Source organism: Dermacentor albipictus, chromosome 1 (genome assembly GCF_038994185.2).
Source record: "Dermacentor albipictus isolate Rhodes 1998 colony chromosome 1, USDA_Dalb.pri_finalv2, whole genome shotgun sequence".
NCBI lineage: Eukaryota > Metazoa > Arthropoda > Arachnida > Ixodida > Ixodidae > Dermacentor > Dermacentor albipictus.
In genome coordinates this window covers 107,627,912-107,653,116 of record NC_091821.1, presented here as the reverse complement: position 1 = coordinate 107,653,116, position 25,205 = coordinate 107,627,912, and the positions used below count along the sequence as shown (strand labels likewise).

Below are 25,205 nucleotides of genomic sequence, written 5' to 3'. Positions count from 1 at the left end.
GGGCACCCCCTGCCCCTCCCCCGGTAAATAAGCCCATGAGTATATGGGGAAGAGTGTGGTGCGTGCATGCGTGCGTGCGTGCGTGTGTGTGGGGGGGGGGAGGGGGAAGGTTCCTGGAGGTTTGCTGCTAGCTGCGTTATCGATGGCGATAATCCGAGCGAGAAGAAGTGAACTGCATGACACATGCGGGATGCACTCTTGAGTCTCTTCAACAGAAGACCCATGGTCGTCGCGCTCGCGTCAGTGACGTGCCTGTCCCTTGCATTTGGACTTCAGTTTACCATGTCCTTCGCGTGCGCAATTTTCGCATCGTTATCGTTCCCTGCTGGTTGCGCGGGTGCCCGTCGATTGGCTTCGGCCACTGCGCGCGCGAGTCCTCGGGGTCCGGACGTAGCTCGCCATTAAAGCTGCCGCCGCGGTTGGCTGCGTGCCAGACGCTGAAGGCCGCCGCCTGCCGCAGCCAGGCATGCATCTCGCTTCGCCGCCGGCGCAGCGGACTGAAAGTGGAAAGTTTGCCGCAATGCTTGCATAAAGAGGGATAATGGACGCGCGAGCCTGAGTGCGCGCAGAGTCCCGGAACCTTGCCGATTTCCTGGCGCAAGCAGTACCCACCGCGCGCTCTTCGCGTCTGCGTTGTAGGAACTATACGACGCGGGCTTTTCACGATCAATTAAAAAAATGTGCTCGCGATACTATGCTTTCTTTCATGGTGGCAAAATGGTTGAGTGGGTCTAGTTTAAACGTACTTCAGTCGCTCTGTCACCTCCGTCACCTTCGTACAGAGACCCACCTTAAAGGTAACGCGGGCAGAAGCGTGTTGCATGTTGACGAGGAAAACTTTGTGTCTCCAATGGGCGAACACTTTTCACGTTATATTACGGTCGGTATTCTTCGCCTATGAAGCTCGGTGTAAGAAGTTGAGCAGGATGAGGGGCCTGCTTTTCTTCTTACAGGAAGCCACTATAGCTCCGGAAGGAGAGCACGAGGAGGAGCGCGTGAAAATTGGCTCCACTGAACCTGTAACGGTTGTTCAGGATACGTGAATATTTTATAATGGCATTTTAGTACTTTCTAGCGCACCGACAGTGCACTCTTCCAGAGGCAGCGTGGTGTCTATTGTTTATATTTCAACCCAAGGTAATTTTCTCATGCATGCTTACATAAACCTTATCTGTCATTCATATGCCAGCCATGACACGTCAAACTACTGGATCCACTCAAACAATGAGCAGGGGCATACCCAAGTAATGTCAATCGAATATAAATAAAAAAAAAGAAAGAGTGGGGTCTCATAACATAAATAGAGAACGGACGAGAGGAAATCAATTTCTTCTAATGTAAGCAATCCATAAGATCAGGGGCCAAGCTCACAAAGCATTTAACTCGCAAGAAATACGAGATCAAATTAGGAACAAGCTGGCCTCAGTTGAGAATTTCTTATCTCCCAGTAAACCACAAGTATTGCCTGGACATATATGTCAGATTGTGGATATCTGTAACATATCCATATAAATCACTATTACCAATAATAGAAGTACCCACGACTGTAAAAAGCTCCGCCATGTTATGCTGCAGGTACGTTGCACAAGGAAGCTATAGACATATAATAGCCACAGATATTGCCATTTAGTAAAATGCTCTATAAATACGAATATGAAAGTTTGTACATCCCGCCTAATGTACGAAAATAGTTTAGTGTCTTTTTGTTGTCAGAACGTACAGTCCACATAAAATTTCAATAATATTGCTGAGATAACGCACGTGAATGTCCTGTATATCAGGGCCTGTGGCATAGTGTTTGCTGTATTGAACATTGCGTTAGCAGCAGGCGCTGTCTGACAGGTGTAACGGGCAGAACGCGCACACAGCAAGATCACGTGCCCACACAAGCGACATAAGTGCATGCATAGCCTGCAACGAGGAAGCGCAATGTGCTCATTCTCATGGACCTACCGCCTGGTACAAGCAGCATATTGTATAAACGAAAATTGTTAAAATAAATATTGTCAGACAACAGGCAGAATATATGTACACATGAGAAGCAGACATGACAATTTCAAACTTTAACTTAATTGAATAAAGGACAAAACGTTATTCTGTCATAAGAATTCTGGGGAAAACTGAAGACAACTATTCAAGTGTGGTCCGAAAAAAACCGATTTGTCACGTTCTTACAACACACATTAGAGGTCAGGTGACCAGCAGTGTAGGACCGATAGTCACGGGCTACCGCGCTTCCGAAGAAAAGTTATCTAAGATTTTTTATAGCTTTCACTGTCTTACCTGAGCCTATGGTTCAGCATTTTACTTCTCCAAAATTTGAGCACCTCATTCAATGCTAATTGCAGTTCGTGCGCATTAAAGCTCGGCATATGTATCGTTTTCGAAGATCTAGTCGCACAAAAATGTCACTAGAAAACGTTGAATTACCCCCCCCCCTACATATATAGTTTCTTAAATAAATTTTCAAGAAAACTTCAAATGTAGCCAACCGTTCTGACCCAGCGTGTACATATCTACAACGTCAGTATATAATGTCCATAAACTGTCTCATGCCAAAGAAGAATGAACGTCAATAAAACGTCGGTCCTTTTTGGTATTTACAAAATACATGTTAATAGGACGTTCATTCAATGTTATCACGAGATCCAGACGAATGGATCATACCTGGGTATTGATAGGATAGCGGAGGTTGACTGCATACCCGATAGGGCTGCAAGGCACAATTAACGAAATTTTGATAATCTCCCACAACGCGCGCCTAATTACCCGACACACTTTTAGCATTGTCCTTTATTTGTCCAACATCCCCACCGAATTCTATTGCGCTGGCTCCAATGCTTCTCTCAATGGATTTTCCTCGACATTTGGACACTTGGATGGACATTCGAAACCGCATGTGGTCACCCTTGATCCCTTCTCCATGAAACAAGACAGGCTGTCACGGACGCAGTGGAATGCCGGTGATCCACCACGGTGGTAGGCGGTGCACTTCCTATAAGGCTTTGTATAGTGACCCGAATGTTTCCTCAACCTAAGCGCCACAGGGCTTCATAAGCTGTGCAGTCTGCACACTCTCATCTTTTTGGACAATCGTGCACATGCATCACCTGCAGCATAACATCGATACGGCTCCGGAATCAATCGTTTTCCTGGAACTCAAGTCCTGGAACTCACCGTGGACTCTAGCATGTGTCATATGGCATTATGTGCAAACGGCTGTACCCATTTACTTTCAGTGTCTGTACCGCAAAGAAATCGCAATGCTAAAGACGCGCAGTAAGGCTGGCAGCCGGTCAATTGGCATGCACTCCACCCGCCCTGTGAGGTATATATATATATAGCCCGCGAATACATGCAAAGTGCCTCGAGCGGCCAGTCGCGCGGCAATTTTTCGTGTATTCGCGGTCTTCTTTCATGCTTGGAAAAGCTCTCTTATATAGCACGTATTGAACAACAGAAATCTGTATCGAGAGTTTTTCATGTTGCTCTACAATTTTCTCATTGACACTTTTCAACTAATATTTGATAAGTTGAATAATTAATTAATACAAATTATGTAAATAGACAGATTGCAAAAAAACATAGACTGTATATCTCCAAGGAGTAGTAAACAACATTACCTTAGTTCGGCCCAGCTACGTGGCATTTACACATTTCTAAGGTTTGGCACAAGTTACGTGGGACACTCTATATATGAATAATATTTGTACATGATATATCTTGACCACTTGGTTACACAAAGTGAGCAGCGTTAATTACTTTTGTAACACGTACCTGCATCTATCATTATCCCTCTACGAAAGGACAAACTACGGGAAAAAATCGAATTCAAGTCGATTTTTGTTAAAACGTGTTCGGAGCTTAGCTATATCTTGTGGCGCTCTTGAAGACAGAAAGCAGCAGAACCCCGAACACAACCTCAGAATAAAATAAAAAATACAATTTCTTTGCACTGACCGGAGCGTGAGCAAAAACAAAGGCCTCGTTGAGATGGTGGCGCTATACTGCGGCAGTATTCTTTTAACGATGAATTCGACAAATCGCACCGAATCGCGCCGGTGACCGGCAGTATAGCAAATGGGCGGCCCGTTCCAGCAGTAGGCAGCCCGGCAGCGCGGGGAAATGAATGCAGTACTCAGAATTTCTCCTTTTCTTTTTTTTCGCCATGCAGAGGGCAACAGGCATACTTCTTTCCACGATGTGAACGGTGAACACCGAATGTCCTGCGAACGTTACAGCCGTATTCATTGAACACTGAGCACGCGTCCTGGGCACGTCATGACTGAAACACCCACCAGACCATGACTTATTCCCAGTGTATGGCTTGAAGAGGCTTTAGGATACTTGTTTGTTGAATATCCTGCAAACGTCTGTTAAGGACGTCCCTGTGTTACACTCAGTTACTGATGCAGCTAAAATAGCTGCTTATATTGTGGCAGATGCGTTGAGGGCTTGTTGGATGTTTTGTGTAGCTTAATTCAGACGGTAATTTGAAACTTGATGGCACGAGTGACCTAATACTTTCTCCTGGCTAACGCGCTCACGATTAGTGCTCTAGCCGCGAGTAGCGAGAAGATCGCCTTCTGATCTCTACGAAAATAAAGAGCTCCTTTTAAAAAAAAGTGAAGAATATATTAGCTGTTTTTATCCACAAGTTTGCTTAATATCGTGAGAATATGGTCACCACGGCCACGGCGGGGACATTGTAAACGAGAGTACGCATTCGACGGCCAAGAGAGTTGTAATAATTGTAAGAACGCACTACACCGCGAGAAAGAGCAATTTTCTTTTAAAAGAAAGTGAAGAATATATTAATTGTTATTCACTAAGAATCCGCTTAGTCTCGTCAGAATGTGGAGACACTGGGATCGAGAGTAAGCATTTTTTTGCGAGAATGCACTACGTCCCTCTCTATGACTAAGTCGTGAATGACATTAAGCTTTAATGCCATTAAGCATGTCCGTGTGGCGCCCCGCGAATGACATTAAAGTTTAAGGCATTAGCCAGTTAATGTCGTTTTCTGTGCCCGTGTGGCAGGGGTATAACATGTAAACGCAAACATTTAAAGCTACATGTTAACTCGCACCGACTCCGCATGCATGTGCGCGCGCGAAACGTATGGGATAGACTATAACGTGTGTAGATACTTTGGGTTAGACTGCAATCAAACCAGTCAAACTTACGCGTGCACACTTTAAACAAAAAATCTGGAACCTTACGTGCCAAAACCACGATATAATTATGAGGCACGTCGTAGTAGGGGACTCCGGATTAATTTCGACCACCGGGGGTTCTTGGGCGTGCACCCAATTAATGCAGGGTACACAGGCATTTTTGCATTTCGTCCCCACCGAAGCGCGACCGCCAGGCAGCGCAACGCCAAAGCTACGACGCCACCACGGCGGGTACGCGCGCACACGAAATACGTAGGCATGGAAGCATCGGTTGATGCAGCTCCTTTAAATAATCTTATGTGTTCACACGAACTGTGATGAACCTGCAACAAGACACGGAATAAACTCGTGCGGAATGTTATTCACATTCTAAGCTAGAGGGAACTGACCTACTATGGCTGTGACATAAAGCATCTGTATCCATTAAAAAAAATATGCATAATCTTTTTCACGAATCTCGATGAAAACCTTTGGCATACAATGAATGCGTATTTTAGCAGATCGCGCACTGTACTGGAAGATGAATTAAGCCATCCGAGAACTTAGGGAAATGGCAGAATCGGGGGAGAGGGCGGGATTAAGAATTTAGCGATCGGTCTGTCCCACCGAAACTATATCAACAATATCCTGCAGAGCGTCCTCGAAATTGAACCCGCTGCCGTTGCTTAGTGATGTGGTGTTGGGCTGCTAAGCACAAGGTCGCGAGATCGAATCCCAGCCATGGCGGCCGCATTTTAATGGGGGCAAAATGCGAAAACACCCGTGTACTTATGGCGTTTTTCACTGGTCGATCTGGAGCAGCCGCCTGAATCCTCGAGCGAGCGCTCGGCTTTCACCAATCCGAGTCTGCCAGTGGAGCGCACGAACGCTCCGCGGGAGATCACACAGGAAGTCTGCGTGCACGTGACACAAACCGGTTCCGCAAACTATGCCCAACACAATGTTGTGCGTACCGACCGAGTACCGATTTCGCTTGAAGACGGAAGTGACGCCATGTGACGCGTTCTATTTCCGCCCGAATCCGCGTCTCGGCGGCGGAGCAAGTGAGAGCGATCCGGCGCGGAGCGAGTTGATCCGAAACGACCAGTGGAACGCGCGAACCCGCTCCAGATCGACCAGTGAAATTCGGATTCGTTGCCGCGGAGCAAAAAATCCTGCTCCGAATCGACCAGTGAAAAACGCCATTAGATTAGGTGCACGTTCAAGGTGGTTCAAATTTCCGGAGTCCCCCGCTACGGCGTGCCTCATAATCAGATCGTTGTTTCGGCCCGTGAAACCCCGTAATTCAATAAGTCCTCAAAATCCCTCCAGCCAAGCGATGCAGCTATTAGAGCGCTGATTTTTCTCTGTGTCTATCTTTTATGCGCGTCCCAACGATGCGCGGGTGTTGCGAGCCTCGCTACCAGAGTCTCCACCGACACACGTGTGATTGCCAAGTTCTCATGCGCATAATATGAGCCTGTCGCACGCTTTTGGCAGACAATTGTTTTTTGTGTTATGTAAATTACTTATCTGGCTCGTATTTTATGTAATTCAAGTTATCGGCCGATTATCAGCTCGCAATTTGCGTACCTGCGTGGTCACTTCCGAAATGTGAACTGGGCCGGTATTTTGTCGCGATGCCTTTTCCGATTCTATGCTTTTTCAGGCTTTCCGCGCTTGGCCACTGGTCAGAGCGATGGTCTGCCCACATTATCAACGCGATCAGGCGGCCGTGTGTGGTGGATGATAAGAATAGCATAGAATAAGGCATAAGGCATCGCTACAAAATAGCGGCCCTGTACCTGTATGGCCGAACGTCAACAAGGAGAAGGAGCCTGTCAGGCGACATGGCCTTTAGCTCTTGTTCCTCTTTCTTGCATGAGAAATAAATAAACGGTATTGAATTAAAAACTAAGCAAAAAAAAGGAGGGGGAGTGAAATCAAGAGTATTTTCACTATTGTTCTCTTGACATATCTTACATGCCGAGGTACGTCGGACAGGGTTGGTAATATCGATTTCCGATTAATCGATCAAAGGTATTTCTTAAAACGATTATTCTTCATCGATATCCATCTTTAATTTATTCGACTTAATCGATTAGACGTGTTCGATTAATCGTTTTGTAGAGTTTGACAGAAGTGGCGCGAAACTTTTGAAATCGTACTAGAATGGAGGAGCATGAGCAGTGACTGTGCGGCTGTGGTAGACTGACTGTCGACTGTTTTCCCGAGTCCCGAGTGATGCTGAGCCCAGCGCTTCCCCTCTTCCCCCACACGCCACCACGCCGCCCTATAAGCCAGAGCAACGCCTCCTATGCCAGAGGCTTGAAACGCCCTCACAATTCAAGTCATACTATAGCAACCCAATCGTTGATCGCGTCGTGTCACTGCCAGCCCACTGAAGACGTGGCACAACATGCGCGCCAGTTTGAAGCATGCATTTAACACAGCGATGGAGTTCATGTCGATTCGAGCGTCTATTCTCGCATGCTAGTGTGTTGCCATTCGAAGAAGGTGTCGGTTTCACCCAAACATCCCAGCCAGTTGAAATTCCTTCGTTATGTAGAAAAGAGCATGTGAGTTAAAATCCTAAACCAGTGAGTTTCTTTTCCCCTGTGGATATTTCGATATTTCTTGCACATTGTAGTCGGACTTCACCTTTCACTTTTGCCATTTTTCTTATTTAACTGTACTGCACAGGAATTCCCTAGTGCCATCATATAACATACATTGTTTATCGTTCCAAAGGCCACTAGTGTCAAATCTATTTAGTCTTTAACTAATTAAATATCTGTTATCAAACTTTATACACTTGTATTTCTAAATTGGTTCCACTAAACATTATAATAGGGTCCTACAGAAATAGATAACTGTGTTTCAACCTTTTTAAAGTGCCCGGCAAAAATTTCGATTAATCAATTAGTCGATGAAAAACTCTGCATCGAAAGCGATTAACTAATTAAAGGCTAAAATGACGATTTACTAATCGTTAATCGAATAAAAAATTTCATCGACCATCCCTAGTCGGACTAGTGTTACGCGTGCCAAAGATTTCCGCATTACTAAGTGCTAAAACTCATAGAGTTTCATACAATAATTTTTGTAGGGAAACTTTATGCTAAAACTGAATCATCCGCATAAAATCCGGCAGACAGCAGCGATATGACAGCCTCAAGTGGCCGGCTTTGCTTTTTATATTCGCGCGGCCGTATCGCATATATCGCCTTCATCACAGAGTAGATATTAGTGAAATGTCAGACATTTATCAAGCACCAGCAACCACGCCTAGAAAATCTTGCCAAGTGCTAAATTTGCGGTCGCAAATGGCACGAAGCGTATCTGATTTTTCGCTTACGTGTCGCTGCCGTCGGTAACCTTGGCGCCGCCAGCGCCGGGAGATCGTTGCTATGGGAAGGTGGCGCTGCGGTCTTTTGTTGAACGAGTAGGCAAGTAGTCTTCCGCGCGTTGCATCGTATCTATCCTCAGCTGCTTGTTGTTCGTCGGCGGCGGCACACGTTCGGCGAGCCACCTGCAGTTCACCGGCTTCTTCTGAACAGATGACATTACTGAGTCGCCCGCGCAACTAAAGTCCTGCTACGTGTGCGTGCCGAGAGCAGCTGTGTTTAACTGCTGATTTTGAATAGTAACCTCATCATGCCGAATATCAGCTGTAACATCGAGACAGTAAGTGCACATATGGATTTATATTGGACACTTCAAGCATGATCATAAGCAGTTACCTGTCCTCATAATTTTTCTTCTGTATGCGAAGCTAGTGTGCTAACATTGTTATTTTTCTAAATGTTAGCAAAAGCTGAATAGTTATCTTGCTTATTTATGTGCGGCTTGCGCCCGGGACACTTGAGTGAAGTGTTTTGTTGACAATGTTAACGTCGGTCGGAAACTGGGTATGTCGAGTAGATGCAGTTGCTGAGGCGTGTGCTTGCATTCTCTCGTAGGCATGTCGCTGTTACGTGAGTGCGACAGGCATTTGGGTGGCACTTATTTTTTTTCAGCCAACGAGGACAAAATTGCCTTCGCGGCTGGCAATTCCTTGATGGCCTTGCATGGTTAACAGCCGTGACCCAAAAGCGCCGATTGGTCGAGGATGTTGTGAAAGAGAAACCACTTTATCGTCCGCACAACTCCTTGGAACCCTCCAGCTTGTGGCGGCTCCTTACTAAATGGAAAATGTGATATGTACTCGCATATTTCATTGTCGAATGGGGGCGTAGCAGCTGTGTTTCTGTGATCTCTGTAAACAATCTTTTCTACATGAGGTAATTGAACAGTTGAAGTTGTATAGAGAATTATGCTCCTTTTCCCAAGTGGTGTGAAATCACAGGAAATTTTATTAGAGCTGCCAAGCAGTCTGTTGTAGTGTCCGTTTCAATGCATGTGGTAGTGCACTCGTACTCGCTCCCATCACGTTACTGTCAACCTAGTGCATGTCGGATGCTGACTTGAAACTCGGGTTAATAATATGAAGGAAATGCATGTGATCTTGGTCAACTTCGAAAAATTGATACAGTTCACACAGGAGGCTGGTCGGGCATAGGTAAATAATTTCTCCGGGCAAAGACGCTGCACCATCAAAACTAGGTAGTAAGTTTACCAATCCCAGTCAGCTTGAAAAGCATAAAGATTGTAATTTTACTAACTAACGGTTGGTCTTGCAGAAATGTGTGATTTAAAAGAAAAAAGTGCGAAAACATTTTACACGCTCTTTTCATAGTGCATAAAACTGCACATCAAAGCTGTTTGTTGTTAGCCCAGTGCTGCATTTACTCAAGTTTGGAGTATAAGAGCTGCTTTTATTTTTGAAATGTCATCTTAGCCGCAGTAGCAATAATACAAAAATAAAACTGCACAATCAGGCACTCAGATCCGCATACCTACTGTTAGATGTTCACTTTGCAGATCATATAGTGCAAACGGCAGGAATCTAGGATCATATGTATTGCTTCAGAGTATTTATTATTTAGAACTTCTCAGAGCCGCAGATGGGGAACGATCCCACAACCTTCGCATCATTCCCCACCTGCGGCAAGTTGTTTTTTCATCCACTTTCATTTCCATTAATTTATCATTTCTTGATTTCATTTATTAAGCACAAGTAATTTCCCCTATGTTGTCCTTGGTGTCAGTGTTTGTTGGCTTCTTATGATATGACTGATAAAAATTGGGCTCCTCAGTTAACCCCCTTTCTTCTCGTTTGTTAAAACAAGGAATTCCAAATGGCAACATTTAGTGCTCTAAATTTCTACTTGCTACTTCACTTGCACTCGGTTTCATTCTAGCGAGCATAGAATGAAACCATAACTAGGCTGGCTTCAGAGGCAGAAATTAAAGTGGGAGGCAAGGCACCAAGGCAACCAGTAGGCAAGCTCTCCCATGTAACCAAGGACCTAATAAAGAAACAACAAAGAATGACAGTGTCCAACTCAAGAGATCAGATAGAATTCATAGAACTGTCCAAACTTATCAACAAGGCGAAAACAGGGGACATTCGAAATTATAATGTGAGGAAGACTGAAGAAGCCGTAATAAATGGACGCAGCCTGAAATCGGTGAGAAAAAAACTTGGCATAGGACAAACCAAGATGTTTGCGCTGAAAGATAAGCAGGGTAATATCATCAGCAATCTCTAAGGTCAGCGGACGAATTCTATACTGACCTGTACTGTACCCAGAGGAGTCAGAATGCCTCCATTCAAAGCAGTAATGAGCAGGATACAGAAACTCCTTCTATAACTAGCGATGAGGTCAGAAGGGCCTTGCAAGATATGAAACGAGGAAGAACGGCAGGAGAAGATTGAACAACGGTCGACTTAATCAAAGATGGAGGAGAGTTAATGCTTGGAAAAGCTGGCAGCTCTCTATACGAAGTGTCTATCGACTGCAAGGGTACCAGAAAACTGGAAGAATGCAAGCATTATACTAATCCACAAAAAGGGAGACGTTAAAGAATTGAAAAATTATAGGCGCATTAGTTTATTCCCAGTATTACTTAAAATTTTCACCAAGGTAATCTCCAATAGAATAAGGGCAACACTGGATTTTAGCCAACCAAGGAAGCAGGCTGGCGTCAGGAAGGGATACTCTACAATGGATCACATCCATGTCATTAATCAAGTAATCGAGAAATCCGCAGAGTACAATCAGCCTCTCTATATGGCTTTCATAGATTACAAAAATGCATTTTATTCAGTAGAGATACCAGCAGTCATAGAGGCATTAGGTAATGAAGGAGTACAGACCGCTTACATAAACACCCTGGAAAATATATACAGATATTCCACAGCCACCTTAATTCAACACAAGAAAAGTAGGAAGATACCTATAAAGAAGTCAGACAAGGAGACACAATCTCTCCAATGCTATTCACTGCGTGCTTGGAGGGAGTATTGAAGCTATTAAACTGGGAAGGTTTAGGAGTAAAGACCGACGACGAATACCTCAGCAACCTTCGGTTTGCCGATGACATTGTTCTATTCGGCAACAATGCAGACAAGTTACAACAAATGATTGAAGACCTTAACAGAGAGAGTGTAAGAGTGGGGCTGCAGATTAATATGCAGAAGACAAAGATAATGATAAATAGCCGGGCAAAGGAACAAGAGTTCAGGATCACCAGTCGGCCTCTAGAGTCTGTGAAGGAGTATGTTTACCTAGGTCAATTAGTCACAGGGAACCCTGATCATGGGAAGGAAATTCACAGAAGAATGGGTTGGATCGCATACGGCAGACATTGCCAGCTCCTGACTGGAAGCTTACCATTATCATTGAAAAGGAAGGTGTACAATCAGTGCATTTTACCAGTGTTGACATATGGGGCAGAGGCTTGGAGACTGACAAAGAAGCTTGAGGACAAGTTAAGGACCGCGCAAAGAGCGATGGAGTGAAGAATGCTAGGCATAATGTTAAGAGACAGAGAGAGGTTTGGATCAGAGAGCGAACGGGTATAGCCGATATACTAATTGACATTAAGTGAAAAAAATAATGGAGCCGGGCAGGTCATGTAATGCGCAGGTTAGATAACCGTTGGACCGTTATGGTTACAGAATGGGTACGAAGAGAAGGAAAGCGCAGTCGAGGACGGCAGAAGGCTAGGTGGGTCATTGAAATTAGGAAATTCGCGGGCGCTAACTGGAATCTGTTGGCGCAGAACAGGGGTAATTGGAGATCACAGGGAGAGGCCTTCATCCTGTAGTGAATATAAAACGGGCTGCTGCTGCTGATGACGACTTCATTTCGTAAAATTCTTCTGTTGTTTTCGAGGCTTAGTGATTGAAAAAAGTGTTGGCATTGTATATGTTGTTTGGTTAAACTCTCAGTAGCTATGTGAATTGAGTAGTCTTAGGCATAATGTCTATTAACCTAGCATTGAACATTGTTAGAATATCATTCATATGATCACTTGATTAATGTTTGTGGCAGTTTTATTTTGTTACCTTTGAAGTTCATGGGTTGCATTAAATGCATGTTGAGTATAACAAGTTGTATACTGTGTACTCATTGTTTTTTAACTAAAATATGTAACAATATAGTATTGAGCATTCAGCTTTGTACATTCCTTTGCGGCACTGAGTAGCTGCTTGAGTGGTTTGTTTGTGCAGGTCTGGTACTGAGGATCTTCCACATCCTTAGCAGTAGCCACTATTACCTGTAGTACATGAATCTATTAGTGTTGAATTAACAGTGTATATTTAATATATTATCTGGCTCGGTGAGGTTCAAAACATACTTTCAAATACAGAACACTAAGCAACATTCCATTAAAGATGGCACATAACTGCAGCGCATGAGTGCAGTGACAGTGATATATAAGAAAAAGTTCAAAAAAAAGAATACAAAAAGAAAAGTACTTAGCACATAGTGGGCTGTAGTGAATAGTTATAAATTAACAGAAACATTCAGAAAAATCTTTTTTGGTGTGCCCAGCAAGCGAAAAAAAAAAATTCAGAAGCTGTGTTTGTGTCTTGAAGCACAGTTCAATCCAATTCAAAGCAGTTCTGTCTGATAAAAACATTTGTTTTGCAAACCAATGGAGCTGAACCTGTCTCTTTTTTTATTAGGCAAAGCTTTTAGCACTAATATTTTTTTTATTGTTAAATTGACAGCATGCTATAATGAAAAAAAAAAGCATAGAATCACTTTTTCCAGCTATAAGTTGTCATTCCATCATAAATTGGCTGCTACATTGTCTAGTTTCAATCCTCACTGCACTATATCTCTGTGCATACAGCACTTTGCTGCGATTATATTGTGCATTTAATTATATTTTGATGGGCACACTCCAACAATGTTGTTGCACAAAATGCAGGGCCAGCATGATCACATAGTAATTTATAACTTTGTCCTGTTTTGTGTCTGCAGAACCACAAGTCCACCAATGTGGTCTTCCAGAAGCACCATGTCAGCCGAGACAAGCGGGGTCAGATCATGGGCCAGAAGGGAGGCTTTCGTGGCTGCACCATCTGGTTTACTGGTATGCCTAGGGGCCATAAGGCTCTTGTTGGCTTGCCATTCACCTGCACATGTTGTGAAACGTCTAGTCATATGATAGACAAGTGATTTGTCAAAAAGCTGGAAAGAGAGTAGAAAGGGAAGTTATAGGCATAAGTGAGACTTGGAAGGTGACAGGGGTGGCCTCTCTTGTCCTGCTCAAGTCCTTTCAAAAGTAGTCATGCTCTTATGTAGATTGTTTCTGGGCCACTTGATACAGTTTTCTGCTTAGTCTGCTTGCTTTGGAATTTTTGCTGTATTTGTGTTCTTTTAGTGGTATATAAAAAAACCCACTGAAGATGTTAAAGGACTGACAACCAATTTTTATGGTGCCTGTCTTTTAGTGCAGTGGAAAGTTTATTAATCGCAACATTTAATAATACAGCATTAACACTTCAGCCACTTCCAACTTGCGCATTTTGAAGCTCATTACGAAGCAAAGTCTGTCAAGGCATCTAACCAGTAGTAAGTGCACGCTCTGGCAAGTGTGTGTGTGGTCTGACCTGAAGTTTTGCGTGGTTCAAAGCTAGTTGAGTATTCAAAACTAGTCTAAATCAGCGAGACTCGACAGCTACAACACCGATAAGCAGGGTGGCCAAAGTTTAATTCCTGCGTGGGTTCCTATACTAATTATTCCTATACCATAGTCGGCATCTTCCGGAAGTACGTAATTATTGAAATTCGAAAGCAGATTTTCACTTAGTTCAGCCTGTTTATTAAACTGTGTCAATAAATATACGCAGTAACAGTAGGAAGAGGTGCATCAATCCAAACACCCTTCTTGATTGGTGTCGGCTATTAGCCAATAGCAGCTGCGTATGGGAATCCACTGTATTACGAAATAAAGTTTCCAGAAAAGAGTGAAAAGCAGGCTTTTGTTGAAAAGAGAGTGTTTGAGAGAAAGGTGACTTTTGTTCTGCTTGTGAGATCCACGCACCGCGCAGGACTGCAAAATTTGGCTGAGATGTTCACAGCAGCGTATGCTATCCGCTAACAGTTTTTTTTTTTTTTTTTCACCAAGCCTGAGGGTTTGTTTAAAGCCCATTTAAAGTGCACCAATACACACATAAAAGGGAATGTAAAATTCGGACAGGACCGGGTCTGTTTTCTACATTCTATTTATGTGTACATGCTGGGGACGTATTCTGAAACGTTCACCGCGGCGAAGTTTCGCACTGGCCACGCCTCCGCCGTTGCGGCGCGCTCTGAATGGCTGCTTTGACAAAACCGGAAATTCACTTGCGCCACCTGAATTTCCGGTTTTGTCAAAGCAGCCATTCAGAGCGCGCCGCAACGGCGGAGGCGTGGCCGGTGCGAAACTTCGCCGCGGCGAACGTTTCAGAATACATCCCTTGGTGTGCTTCAAGCTCTGTCGATTATGAGCATAAATCCAAATCACTCAAGGAAATCTTGAGGGATATGCTGCCAGTGTCTGGCCTCTTTTTTTTTTTTTTTGTTTAAGTCAACCTGCAGCTGTCTCTCTGTGTCTTTCATGAAGTAGCAGCATACAATTTTTTTTCTGGTAACCCTTCCGCTAGTTAAAAAAAGAAGCTTGAAAAGTACACAATATGTTTCATTTGCAAGTGTATTTATACGTTCCTTGCCAAAATAAATTTTTTACCATTTTCACAGGAGGGCACCAGATAATTAGTTATAAGAAAAAAATTGGGGAGTGTTTTCATTGCATGATAGCTTTTGACCGTATGTCCCTGGTCGCTGTTTAGTCTACTTGCACAAAAACACTGCTTAAACAACATTTCTGATGTAATAAAGTAGAACAACAATGTCTTTGATGTACTTGGAACTTACTTTTATCGCAACAGTTGTCTTTGAACTAGCCACTTCGTTTACACCCAAACCATGAGCTCTGCATTTGTCAGAATTTCATTGGTAACTGATCAGAGTAGGTTTCCAGCTAACAGTGGCTGTCAGAACTCTCTGAAGCTGTAAGTTTTCATTGCTTCTCAAAAATCCAAAGGTGAAAGTACTGTTCAAAGATTGTATCACTTCCTTTAGAAATCTGTGGGCAGTGCTGGAGCAATATGGAAAACAAAACAATTAGAGCCCCCCATGACAGCAGAACTTTTCTACTACCTTTAACAGTGGCAGCTATTCCCTTGCCTGGCTTTTGCAACGACTTGTTTTTACAACTTCTTGCTGTGACTTATCACTGATAACCTTGTTGCTACGATATGTGCATAGTTCGAATCGAGGCAGGGAAGCAGCTTTTGCTGTCTAAAGTGGCACCAAGGTTCTGCTTCAGTGGCCTTTTATACATAAGTGCACACATATATTTGATTCCATTAAAATCTCTCATCAGTTCTATCGCCTTGAAAATCACCCATTCATGCTCCTTTGCTTTGTTTACTATGAAGCTACTGCTAACAATATTTAACATAAAACTCAGTTTTGCAGTAACGGGGAAGTATGCACGTGCAACTAAAATTCTGTATTGGTTTGACTCTGTGCTTCATGACTGTTACACAAGTGCTGAACCTCCATGCAGATACATGAGGCAACTACAGTGCTTGTCTAAGGTAGCTAGCTTCAGGGTGTGGCATGCAGGCATGTTGAGAGCTGAGACTCCATAACATTCACCACTACGAAAATTTCTTCAGAAGCAACATATAAACCTTCTGGGTGTGGCCAGTTCATCAGGCATGGAGCCATGGTCAAGCAAGAAGTGTCCTTACATATACATGAAAAAAGGAAATACTAATGCTTTGACAAGCTTGTCTCTAAAATGTTTGATGAAAATTGATAAGCTGAACTCTTTGTGCATACTAAAAAGCTAAAAATAAACTATAGACGGCAAACAAAACGATTGGCGTTTTTTTTTTCTTTTTTTCTAGTAATGGTACCTAGGAAAATTTCCTCTTGCTGCTGCGTAGGCTGTCGTGCTAACATATATTGAAATTCGTGGTTTCCTACTTAACTATTCTATTGCTTCTGTATGGTAGCTGAAGCCTTTCTAGCAAGTAATGAACAAATGCCTGGATTCTGTGTCTTGAAAGTATGGATGTCATTTTATTCTGCACTGTGTCCTATTTGCTCATTTTATACTGTTCAATAAGCATTACTCATTTTGCATAGGTTCAGTAGCTGCTTGTTGCGCCTTAGATTTTTCGTTATGTTGTTGCAAAGAAAAAGACATTTTTCTTCTGTGTGTTTGTGTATGCGCACAGGTCTGTCTGGAGCAGGCAAGACAACAGTGTCCTTTGGTGTGGAGGAGTATCTCTGTCTTCATGGGATTCCTGCCTATGCACTTGATGGTGACAACATAAGGCACGGGCTCAACAAGAACCTGGGCTTTTCTTCTCAGGACAGGGAGGAAAACATCCGACGAGTGGCTGAGGTTGCCAAGCTTTTTGCTGACAGTGGTGTCGTGTGTCTCACTAGTTTCATCAGTCCATACGCAAAGGTCAGTGTGCTTGCTGCTCATATTCATGACAGGCACATATATTGCAGCATACGGAATTTAGGAATAGAGACAGCGTGAAGATAGACTAGATGGTACACAAACACAACGCTTTAACCAGCTAGCCAAACTGCCACTGTAGTACTTGTTATATAACTTCACTTCTTAGAAGGCTGCATGGTAATGATTGAAAGCTGTGCTTTATTTTCTGAGGCTGAGATACTTGGCATAAGACTATCTGCACCTGAGTGGCTGCAGCTGAAGATTATTCCTTGGATTTACTGCATTCGCTCGATTCTAAGGTACTCTCGATTTTAGTGCTCCTTATTTTCATAGCTGGAAATGAAAAATGCAACGCCTTTGACTGTTAGCGAGCCAGATTTTCATTGTAGGAGAGAAAGCAATAATTTATCGCATCAGAAGAAAATTTATTACACCCAAGCCACAGTGGACCGAGCATCATTGGTTGTCGCGATCGGATGCCCCCTTATCACTATCGGCAACCCATAGCTTCTCATATGAGAGTTCGACACTGTCCATGTCATTTGATTTACTGCATTTCTTAAATGTCTTGCCAACGATTGCCATGTAACAAACTTAGAGTGGGCACAATCAGCGTCACAGCTACGGCTGCAGCGGATGTGCGGATTGCATTGGATTACACCAATTTTGAATGCCACTGCCAGTAGCTTTTCAATATTGCAGTTCTTGTTTTGTACTCCATTCTTTTGCACATCATTTTTCAAATAAGTTTTTCAAGACAAAAAGTGCATGTTAGAATTTAGTAAATGCTCTATATGGCCATGTTGTTCTTTTTTAAGTTAGTCTTGAATTTGTAGCTGTGGCTGTTTTCCTTTGCAGGACCGCACTATGGCTAGGGAGATACACGAACAAGCTGGCTTGCTCTTCATTGAGTGCTTTGTGGACACACCATTGGAAGTATGTGAGAAAAGGGATGTCAAAGGCCTTTACCGGAAAGCTCGAGCAGGACAAATTAAAGGCAAGCTGGCGCATCTTGCTGCAGAACAAATTTGACAGTAATTTTAGACTGTGTTGTGGTATTACTAACCTCTGTTGAAAGCAAGAACATGTCTTTTTCACTTCGAATTTTTATGCGAATTGGCTGGCTTCTGCACGCTTTTTAAAGGATAGATTCCAAATTGTTATATGCAGAAGTGAGTGCAACCCTTTGCGGTAGCTTAGCGGCTATGGTGTTGCGCTGCTAAGCACGAGGTCGCAGGATGAAATCCCAGCCGCAGCAGCTGCATTTCGTTGGGGCAAAATGCAAGAACACCTGTGTCCCGTAGATTAAGGGCTCGTTAAAGATCCCCTGGTGGTCAAAATTAACTTGGAGCCCGCCACTACAGTGTGTCTCGTAATCAAAATTGTGGTTTTGGCACGTAAAACCCCAGAATTCAGAAGTGTCTTTTGACACACACACTGACAGACATTGACAGACACATACTGACAGACATTGATAGATGCACACACTGGCAGACAGATGCACGCGGACACTGGCAGACAGACGCACACGGACACAGACCTCAGAACTGCCAGAAAAGGTGCATGCTTCTAAGAATGTCTCTGCATAACGCAACTGTTCATTCAGAAAACTCCAGTCCCACAAGCAAGATTGTGCGCTGGTATAATTGATCATAATCAGTTCCAGTGCAGTTTTTCCTTTTTTTTCATGACTCTTGGATTAGTAGTGATTATACTGCTTTAATCGCCAAGAGTGGGCTGCTTTCCTAGTAGGTGGTTTTTCTTTCTTAAACCTATAGCTGTCCTTTCAATATTGTGAATGTGTGCTTGATCTTATTCCTTTTTTTTTAACATTAGTCATCCCTAGCCACGGAGCAAGAAACCTTTAGGAGTGAAAACTCCGCTGTTTGTGGCGACCAGAAAAGGTCACAAGCCCGCGGAGCCACTATCATGCTGCCGGCCTGGAAAGAAATTGCCGCCGTTTCGGTTGCCAAGGCGACCGGTCGAGCGTGTTGCTCCCGTTCGGCCGCGCGCGCCTGACTTCTATTGAGGGCACTCATGCGCTTCTTTACCGCTGGTAGGCCGAAGAGCAACTGTTGCTACGCTTCAACCATTTGAGCACAGTAAAAAAAAAATGCGTTCTTTTCCATGATCGCTGTAAGATGATGTGTAGCTTCTGGCTGTACGCAGGGCTATTGTTTGAAACCCACGCAATGACTTTGATTGGATGGGTATACATGTAAGCGCTGATGGCATTCGTCGAAGGCAAACATGCCTTCACGTTCGTCGAGTATGTGACCACGCTGAGTTTCATCTGCTGGAGGAGAATGCGGGCCTCGTACGGTGCAGCGTTTGACTACATGGCAGCCGAGAAGGCAACAAGTGGCTACAACTTGGTCGGTAGAATAAGATATTGCAATGGAAAGGGTATAAAGTGCTTTATATCGCCCACCACTTCTTGTGCCTTTTGAGCCTGCTGTACACACATTGTGCTCTTTTACCTTAAGAAAAGGCGCACAGGTAGTAATATACAAATACAAATATCAGTGTCCCTTAGAGACAACAGAAATGCACTGTCAACATGTATTGCAAAGAAGGCACGCAAAATATAGTTTATACACATTACTTTAAATGAACATTACTTAACCACATACATAAGTCACACAACAGATACATTCGCACGCACACGGAGGTTCACTCACAAATGGGCATAGTAGCACAAGCACTCATTTAGCGCACAGCCTCGATAGCTTTTTTTTTTTTCTCTTGCGAGACTTTCACACTGTTCCTGGCTTTGCAGAGGCAGTGTTGTCTCATGCGCATAGCGACATAATAGTGCAGTATCTTTGCAGTGGCCTCATTCTTGTGCTCGTGGCATGGAAAGGTCAGCGCGAAATTGTCAAGAACGTGCTCAATGGTGCTCCAGAACACATCGCAGATGTATTGCAGTGCATCAGCGCTGCCTCCGGCCTACACATGGTTGTGACTGAGAGAGGCTGCCTGCATTTTGCGCAGGGAAGCAACTTGGTCATTTTTCGGCTGACGAACCCTGTTACGTAGCACAGGATGGCGTCGACAACATCGGCACTGTGGTAGTCATGTTGCACAATGTCGCCACAGTACCATTCTTCAGTTTCAATGAGCCTGTCGAGCTTTGCTTTGAGCATGTCTATGTTAGACCTGTTGGATTTCTTATTCTTGAAAGCAGCTCTGAAGGCAGCGAAATCGGTAACAGGCGCTTCCTCTCGCGCTTCGCAGTTGCCGAGCCTAGGCGGTTTCAGCAGACTGTACACAGCAAGCATTCTGTACAGCTGAAGGAATGTTGGCATGTCGGGTTGGTCATTTACTCCGGCTGCCTGTCGGACTTTTCCGAAAAATCGTTCTAGAGGGTCTTGATTGAATTTTGCAGTGAGAACATATTTGAAGCCGCATACGTTTAGCAAATATTCTGTCAGGTCTAAAGTAAATAAGATGGATACTTGGAGGCCTTCTGCTGTTAACGGAGTCAGGAACATTTCTTTGATGATAACACCAGAGTTGAGATAGCGTTCCCAGTCGTTGAGCCATTTCAGGGATTCCTTCATCACAAGAATGTCTTTGCCTTCTTTGCGCACGGCGTCTCCGGGGTGTCGCCTGTTCATTACGTCAAATAGGTCATTGACACCTTCTGTAAAATCCTCAGTACCCGCTGCCTCCAGTGCCTTGAACACGTTCCGCTCGCTGTAGTACTTGATGGCTGAAGCCATGGATCAGCTGAAGACCTGCGTTGCGAGTTTGACACGCATAAGGTCCATGTTTGAGGGGTGTATGTGGCGGCTTGTTATTTTGGGGCATACCTTCAAGCCGCCGGCATTCTTCAGATCTTCTTTGTGGACAGCTACATAGAACCACCATTTCACCCACTCTCCTTTTACTTCGAGCAAACGCTGCTTGAATAGTCTATTTCTCATGCACTTAAAGAGGTGCGGCACGTCGGAAAATACGTACACCTTTCTCTCTTCATACATCGGGTGCTCAAACAAGTGCTTGGCTGTGTCCAATTTTCCACTGACGCCAAGCTGAGCCCACATTTTCCTGTTGGTACTGGCGCCGTCACACACAATGCTGTCGGCAATTGCACCTGCGTTTTCCAACATCACTATCGCTTGCAGCACCAACTGGCTCAAAACAGTTCCTTTTGTTGCTCCCCTTGATGCAAACACCCCGATAGGTTGTGCATAATTTTCTCCGAAGGGACAAAACATAAACGCAGGTCCGTGGTTGGCCAGCGTAGATGTTTCACCTCTACCCTCACCGTAGTCAACAAGGCCAATGTAGGTTAGCGTTTTCGAGTTCACACATTTTCTTTCCCTCACCTGCACCTCATCGAAGAGAAGCATGCCATGCCTTTGGAAGATAGATTTCACTTCTAATTTCTGTTTCAGTGCTGTGAAGAAATCCAAGTCGAAACTACATTTCAGCCCTATGGTAGCAATGTATTTCCTCACAGGCCAATGCTCCGAAAGAACATCCGCGTTGAAGGCCTTACTCGCGCTAGTAAGGTTCTTGCGGTCTACGGGGCTTCACGACAGACTCTAAGAATGCCGCCCCCTACCGCTCTGTAGTGTACGCGCTTTGTTCGTGCTTGTCTCTCTTTCTTTCTATCTCCCTCTTCCACTCTGTTTTTCTTTTTATCCCCCTTAACCCTTCCCCCTGCGCAGGGTAGCCAACCGGAACTACCTCTGGTTAACCTCCCTGCCTTCCTCTGCATTATTTTCTCTCTCTCTCTCTCACAGTTCTAACACAGGGCAAAGGCAATGTCGCTTTCCCGAAGAAACCTGTAGCTGTATGGCGAGCGAATGTTCAGCAGTAGGCACAGCAGCAGCCAGTTGTCCGTGTAACGCCTTCCCTGTTTTGATGTAGCTTTCGCAGCAGCTATTCACTCCGTTAACAACATACGGTGCATTTCTGGGAGCCCCGCTTTCTTTGCCAGATCTTCCACTTCGTTGTCTTCTAGGTCTTGAACTTGCTCTTTGTACTTGAGTAGTTCATCGATGAGTTCCTTCTTTCTTTTCTGGAGCCTTAACTTTGAGCGGTAGGAGGCAATACGCTGCCTTCGCAATGCTTCCAGCTTTGGTCTCTTTGAAGGACTCACCGGAAGTAGTATGCGTGCTCTTTCACTCGTTTTTCTTTCCGCGCTTTGTGAACACTCAGCGTGTTGTCTAAGGATTTGCATGATCTGCATTGCGTTTCAGACGCATCAAGAAGCAAGGAACAATTTTTATGCCTCCAGAATCCGAGTTTGTCAACTGTGGTGCATTCTAATTGGATACCAAGAAACTTGCTCTTCGCAGGGCCCTCGTCGCAGACAACGCTTTTATGAAATGTGGCAAGCAATTCAGTGATGTCTGGGACGTCGGGGAGGCTAGGAACGTTGAACACCTTGCTGCTCTCTTCGCGCTCGAAAACATATTTGCTTACTTTCAGCCCCTCTCCACACATTGCTAGCTTTAAACTCTTGATCATAGTAGCTGGTGAAGTTGCTGAAGCTTTCCCGAGTTCCACAAAACATATACATTTGATGCCTTCCATACTTATTTCATGGCGATTCCATGCTGGGCTCTGCAAGCTGAGAGGCTTCTCTTCCATGAGTGTGTGAAGCAAGCATTGTTCAGACGAGGAACCGCATGACTGCACGTCGGTCGAAGGAATGGTGGTAGCTTTGCGCTGCTTTTCTGAGGCACACAGCATGTCGGAGCTGCTGGTACTGGCACATGGAAGAACGTCATGGAAGAACGAATGCAAAGAGACCTGATTTTCCTCACTCACCTGGGCCTCGCCTGCTGTGCCAACATCGCTGTCATTCCCCGCCGTTGATGTTCCCGGCTTGTCGCATGCTCATTCTTGGTGCTTTGGTAGCATGACATGACACTTCCCGGGGAGTCCGCTTCCTTTTCCGAGATGTCAAAGCCGCCGAAGATGGAAGAAAGATGCAGGGAACAGCCTCTGGACGCAGTCCAGGTTTCTTCGGGCGCGGGATCATTCAGTGTCTTGAAGATGCTCACCTTCTCCCTGCAACACTTGTAACCGATTTTGCAATTTTTAACAAAACACCTGCGTCCCATCTTAGTCTAGCAAATTCCGAAGGAGGCCGCACTGCCTGTAGCAGCGCTGTTAGTATTACGGCGCTCGAACAGACACCGACAAGAACTGTTCCAGTTTGACTTGAGGGCACACAAATACAACGTTACGGCGTGCCCACTGAAGCAAACACAGTTTGCTTCACACGGGTCATCTGAAGCAGACGACCCGTGTTGCCTGCTTTGAGCGGGCGTCGCCGGAGAGCGCGCCAGAGCCGCCTGCTTGGGCGCTGCATTATTGTTATTTTTTTTTTTTCGCTGCGGCTTCTACGTTGCGCCGCATGGCACCACCACTGCATACGGCCCCGTCGGCGCATACAATTGTGGCCTTTTTTGGTCACCCTTGCTCGCTCGCACTGATGGGAGTTTCACCTCCTAAATGGTCTTCCTCCGTGCCCCTAGCTGAGGTAGGAAGCCCTGAATGTGGCTGGGTTCCCCTCCCCCCCTTAGATTTACATTAAAATCTCTATGCAGAGAACATATGCAGCTGAACAAATTTGTTCTTTGGAAATTTGCAGCTTCGTAAGAGGAAGTTGCCACTGACCTGGAACTTAATTCTCTGAAAGAAAGCTTCAGTTTCCACAACTCCGCAGCTTTCTGTGTAACTATTCCATATGAGTTGCCTTTGTAGCTTCATACTTCTTTCATATAGACACCAATGTACTTTTTTTATGAATGTATGCAGTCACATTTTGCTAGCACATGCTGAAGTGACTCCATTAGTATGCAATGACTTCTAGCTGCGATATTTTATTTGCTATTTATCTTCTCCACAGACCATGATATAGTGTATAACCTTGCCACTTTTAATAGCATGATGCAACCTTTATTAGTTAAGTGATTGCTGTGGTTTTTCAGGTTTCACTGGAATTGATATGCCCTATGAAGCACCTGCCTGCCCAGACCTTCTGATCAAAGCAGGAAAGGACACCATCAAGGACTGTGTGCAACATGTAGTTGAACTTCTTAGAGAAAGGGTGAGGTACCAGTTTAAACACAGGATTCCCTGTCTGCTAGATTGTATTCGAATCTAATGAATTGTTTGTTGAAAGTTCACGAGCCACTGTGCAAATACCAAGAGCTATAGACAGGCACCATGCCAGTGCTTCTGCAGCACCCATGGTGCTGCAGAACTCATGAGTGAGAACTGTTACTGCAGTCAAACACAGTTAGAACGAAGCCAGGTGCAGTGAATTATTTTGCGTATCAAACACTCAAAACTTATTTAGCGGCATTCATGCAAAATAGATCTATTGAAGTAAGTTAGACTTGGCATATACAGTCGAATTCCATTGATTCTACCCTGACGGGACCGATGAACTTGATCAAGTTATCCGGCGAGTCGACTTAAGCACATGCAGAAAAATACCTTGGAACATACCGCTGATTCATTTGGCGATATTTGCCCGATTCTAACACTCCCCCAAATAAAATGCAGGCCCACTTTCTATGTATCCAAAGTAGAAAACTAATGTAGTGATAACATTAAAGCTCCTATAAAAGGTAGAAATGTAATGCGCACCCAATTTTTTAGCAAAAAAAATGGGCAAGGGTCTAATATGTGATGCACAGTGGCAGCTGGTTTCGTAAAGTCAGCTTTGCTGCACGATTTTTAGTCAGTTTCGCCACGGTACAGTCGTGTTATGCGGCAGAGCATGAAAACGCGGTTTTTGGTTCACTTTTTCTAGGAAAGAAAAGGCACGTGTTAAAATCGGGTAAGCACTGTAATCGGACATTGTGAGCTACCATTATTGCTTGGGAAATCTTCCTAGGCCAGGCAACATGGCCATATGTTCAACACTTTCACTGTTCCCTAAGCTTTGCCGAGGCAGGCGCTGTCAGCAAAGGGGTCGCTGTTGGGGTCACCATAGGTGTCAGGCTCGTGCATGCTCACTGGTCAAGTTTGCAATATCTTGTGAAAGCCAGCTTTAGGATCGAAATAAAGGAAGTTCAAGCCCATAGAAACACATGGGCATTGGCAGGGACTTTCGGTTGTGATTGAGCTAACTGGAAAATTAAT

At 44.4% G+C, this 25,205-nt stretch overlaps 1 protein-coding gene and 1 long non-coding RNA gene across 5 annotated transcripts in view; one reads left to right on the top strand and one right to left on the bottom strand.

Moving 5' to 3' along the window:
* LOC139049187 (uncharacterized) overlaps positions 1–8,641 on the bottom strand; it is a 99,006-nt gene extending 90,365 nt beyond the window's left edge. For all 3 annotated transcript variants that reach the window (XR_011508158.1, XR_011508159.1, XR_011508157.1), the window contains exon 1: positions 8,515–8,641. This is a non-coding gene — a long non-coding RNA (uncharacterized lncRNA). The remainder of the gene's footprint in view (positions 1–8,514) is intronic.
* Papss (PAPS synthetase) overlaps positions 1–25,205 on the top strand; it is a 90,929-nt gene that overhangs the window by 43,796 nt on the left and 21,928 nt on the right. Inside the window, exons 1-5 of one of the 2 annotated variants that reach the window (XM_070524517.1) lie at positions 8,663–8,843; positions 13,538–13,649; positions 16,852–17,087; positions 17,946–18,084; positions 24,044–24,162. In XM_070524517.1, coding sequence (XP_070380618.1) covers positions 8,814–8,843; positions 13,538–13,649; positions 16,852–17,087; positions 17,946–18,084; positions 24,044–24,162 — 636 coding nt within the window. In that variant the 5' untranslated portion in view covers positions 8,663–8,813. Of the gene's footprint in view, positions 1–8,662; positions 8,844–13,537; positions 13,650–16,851; positions 17,088–17,945; positions 18,085–24,043; positions 24,163–25,205 lie in introns of those variants that run through there. The other variant, XM_070524526.1, reaches the window with a different exon arrangement.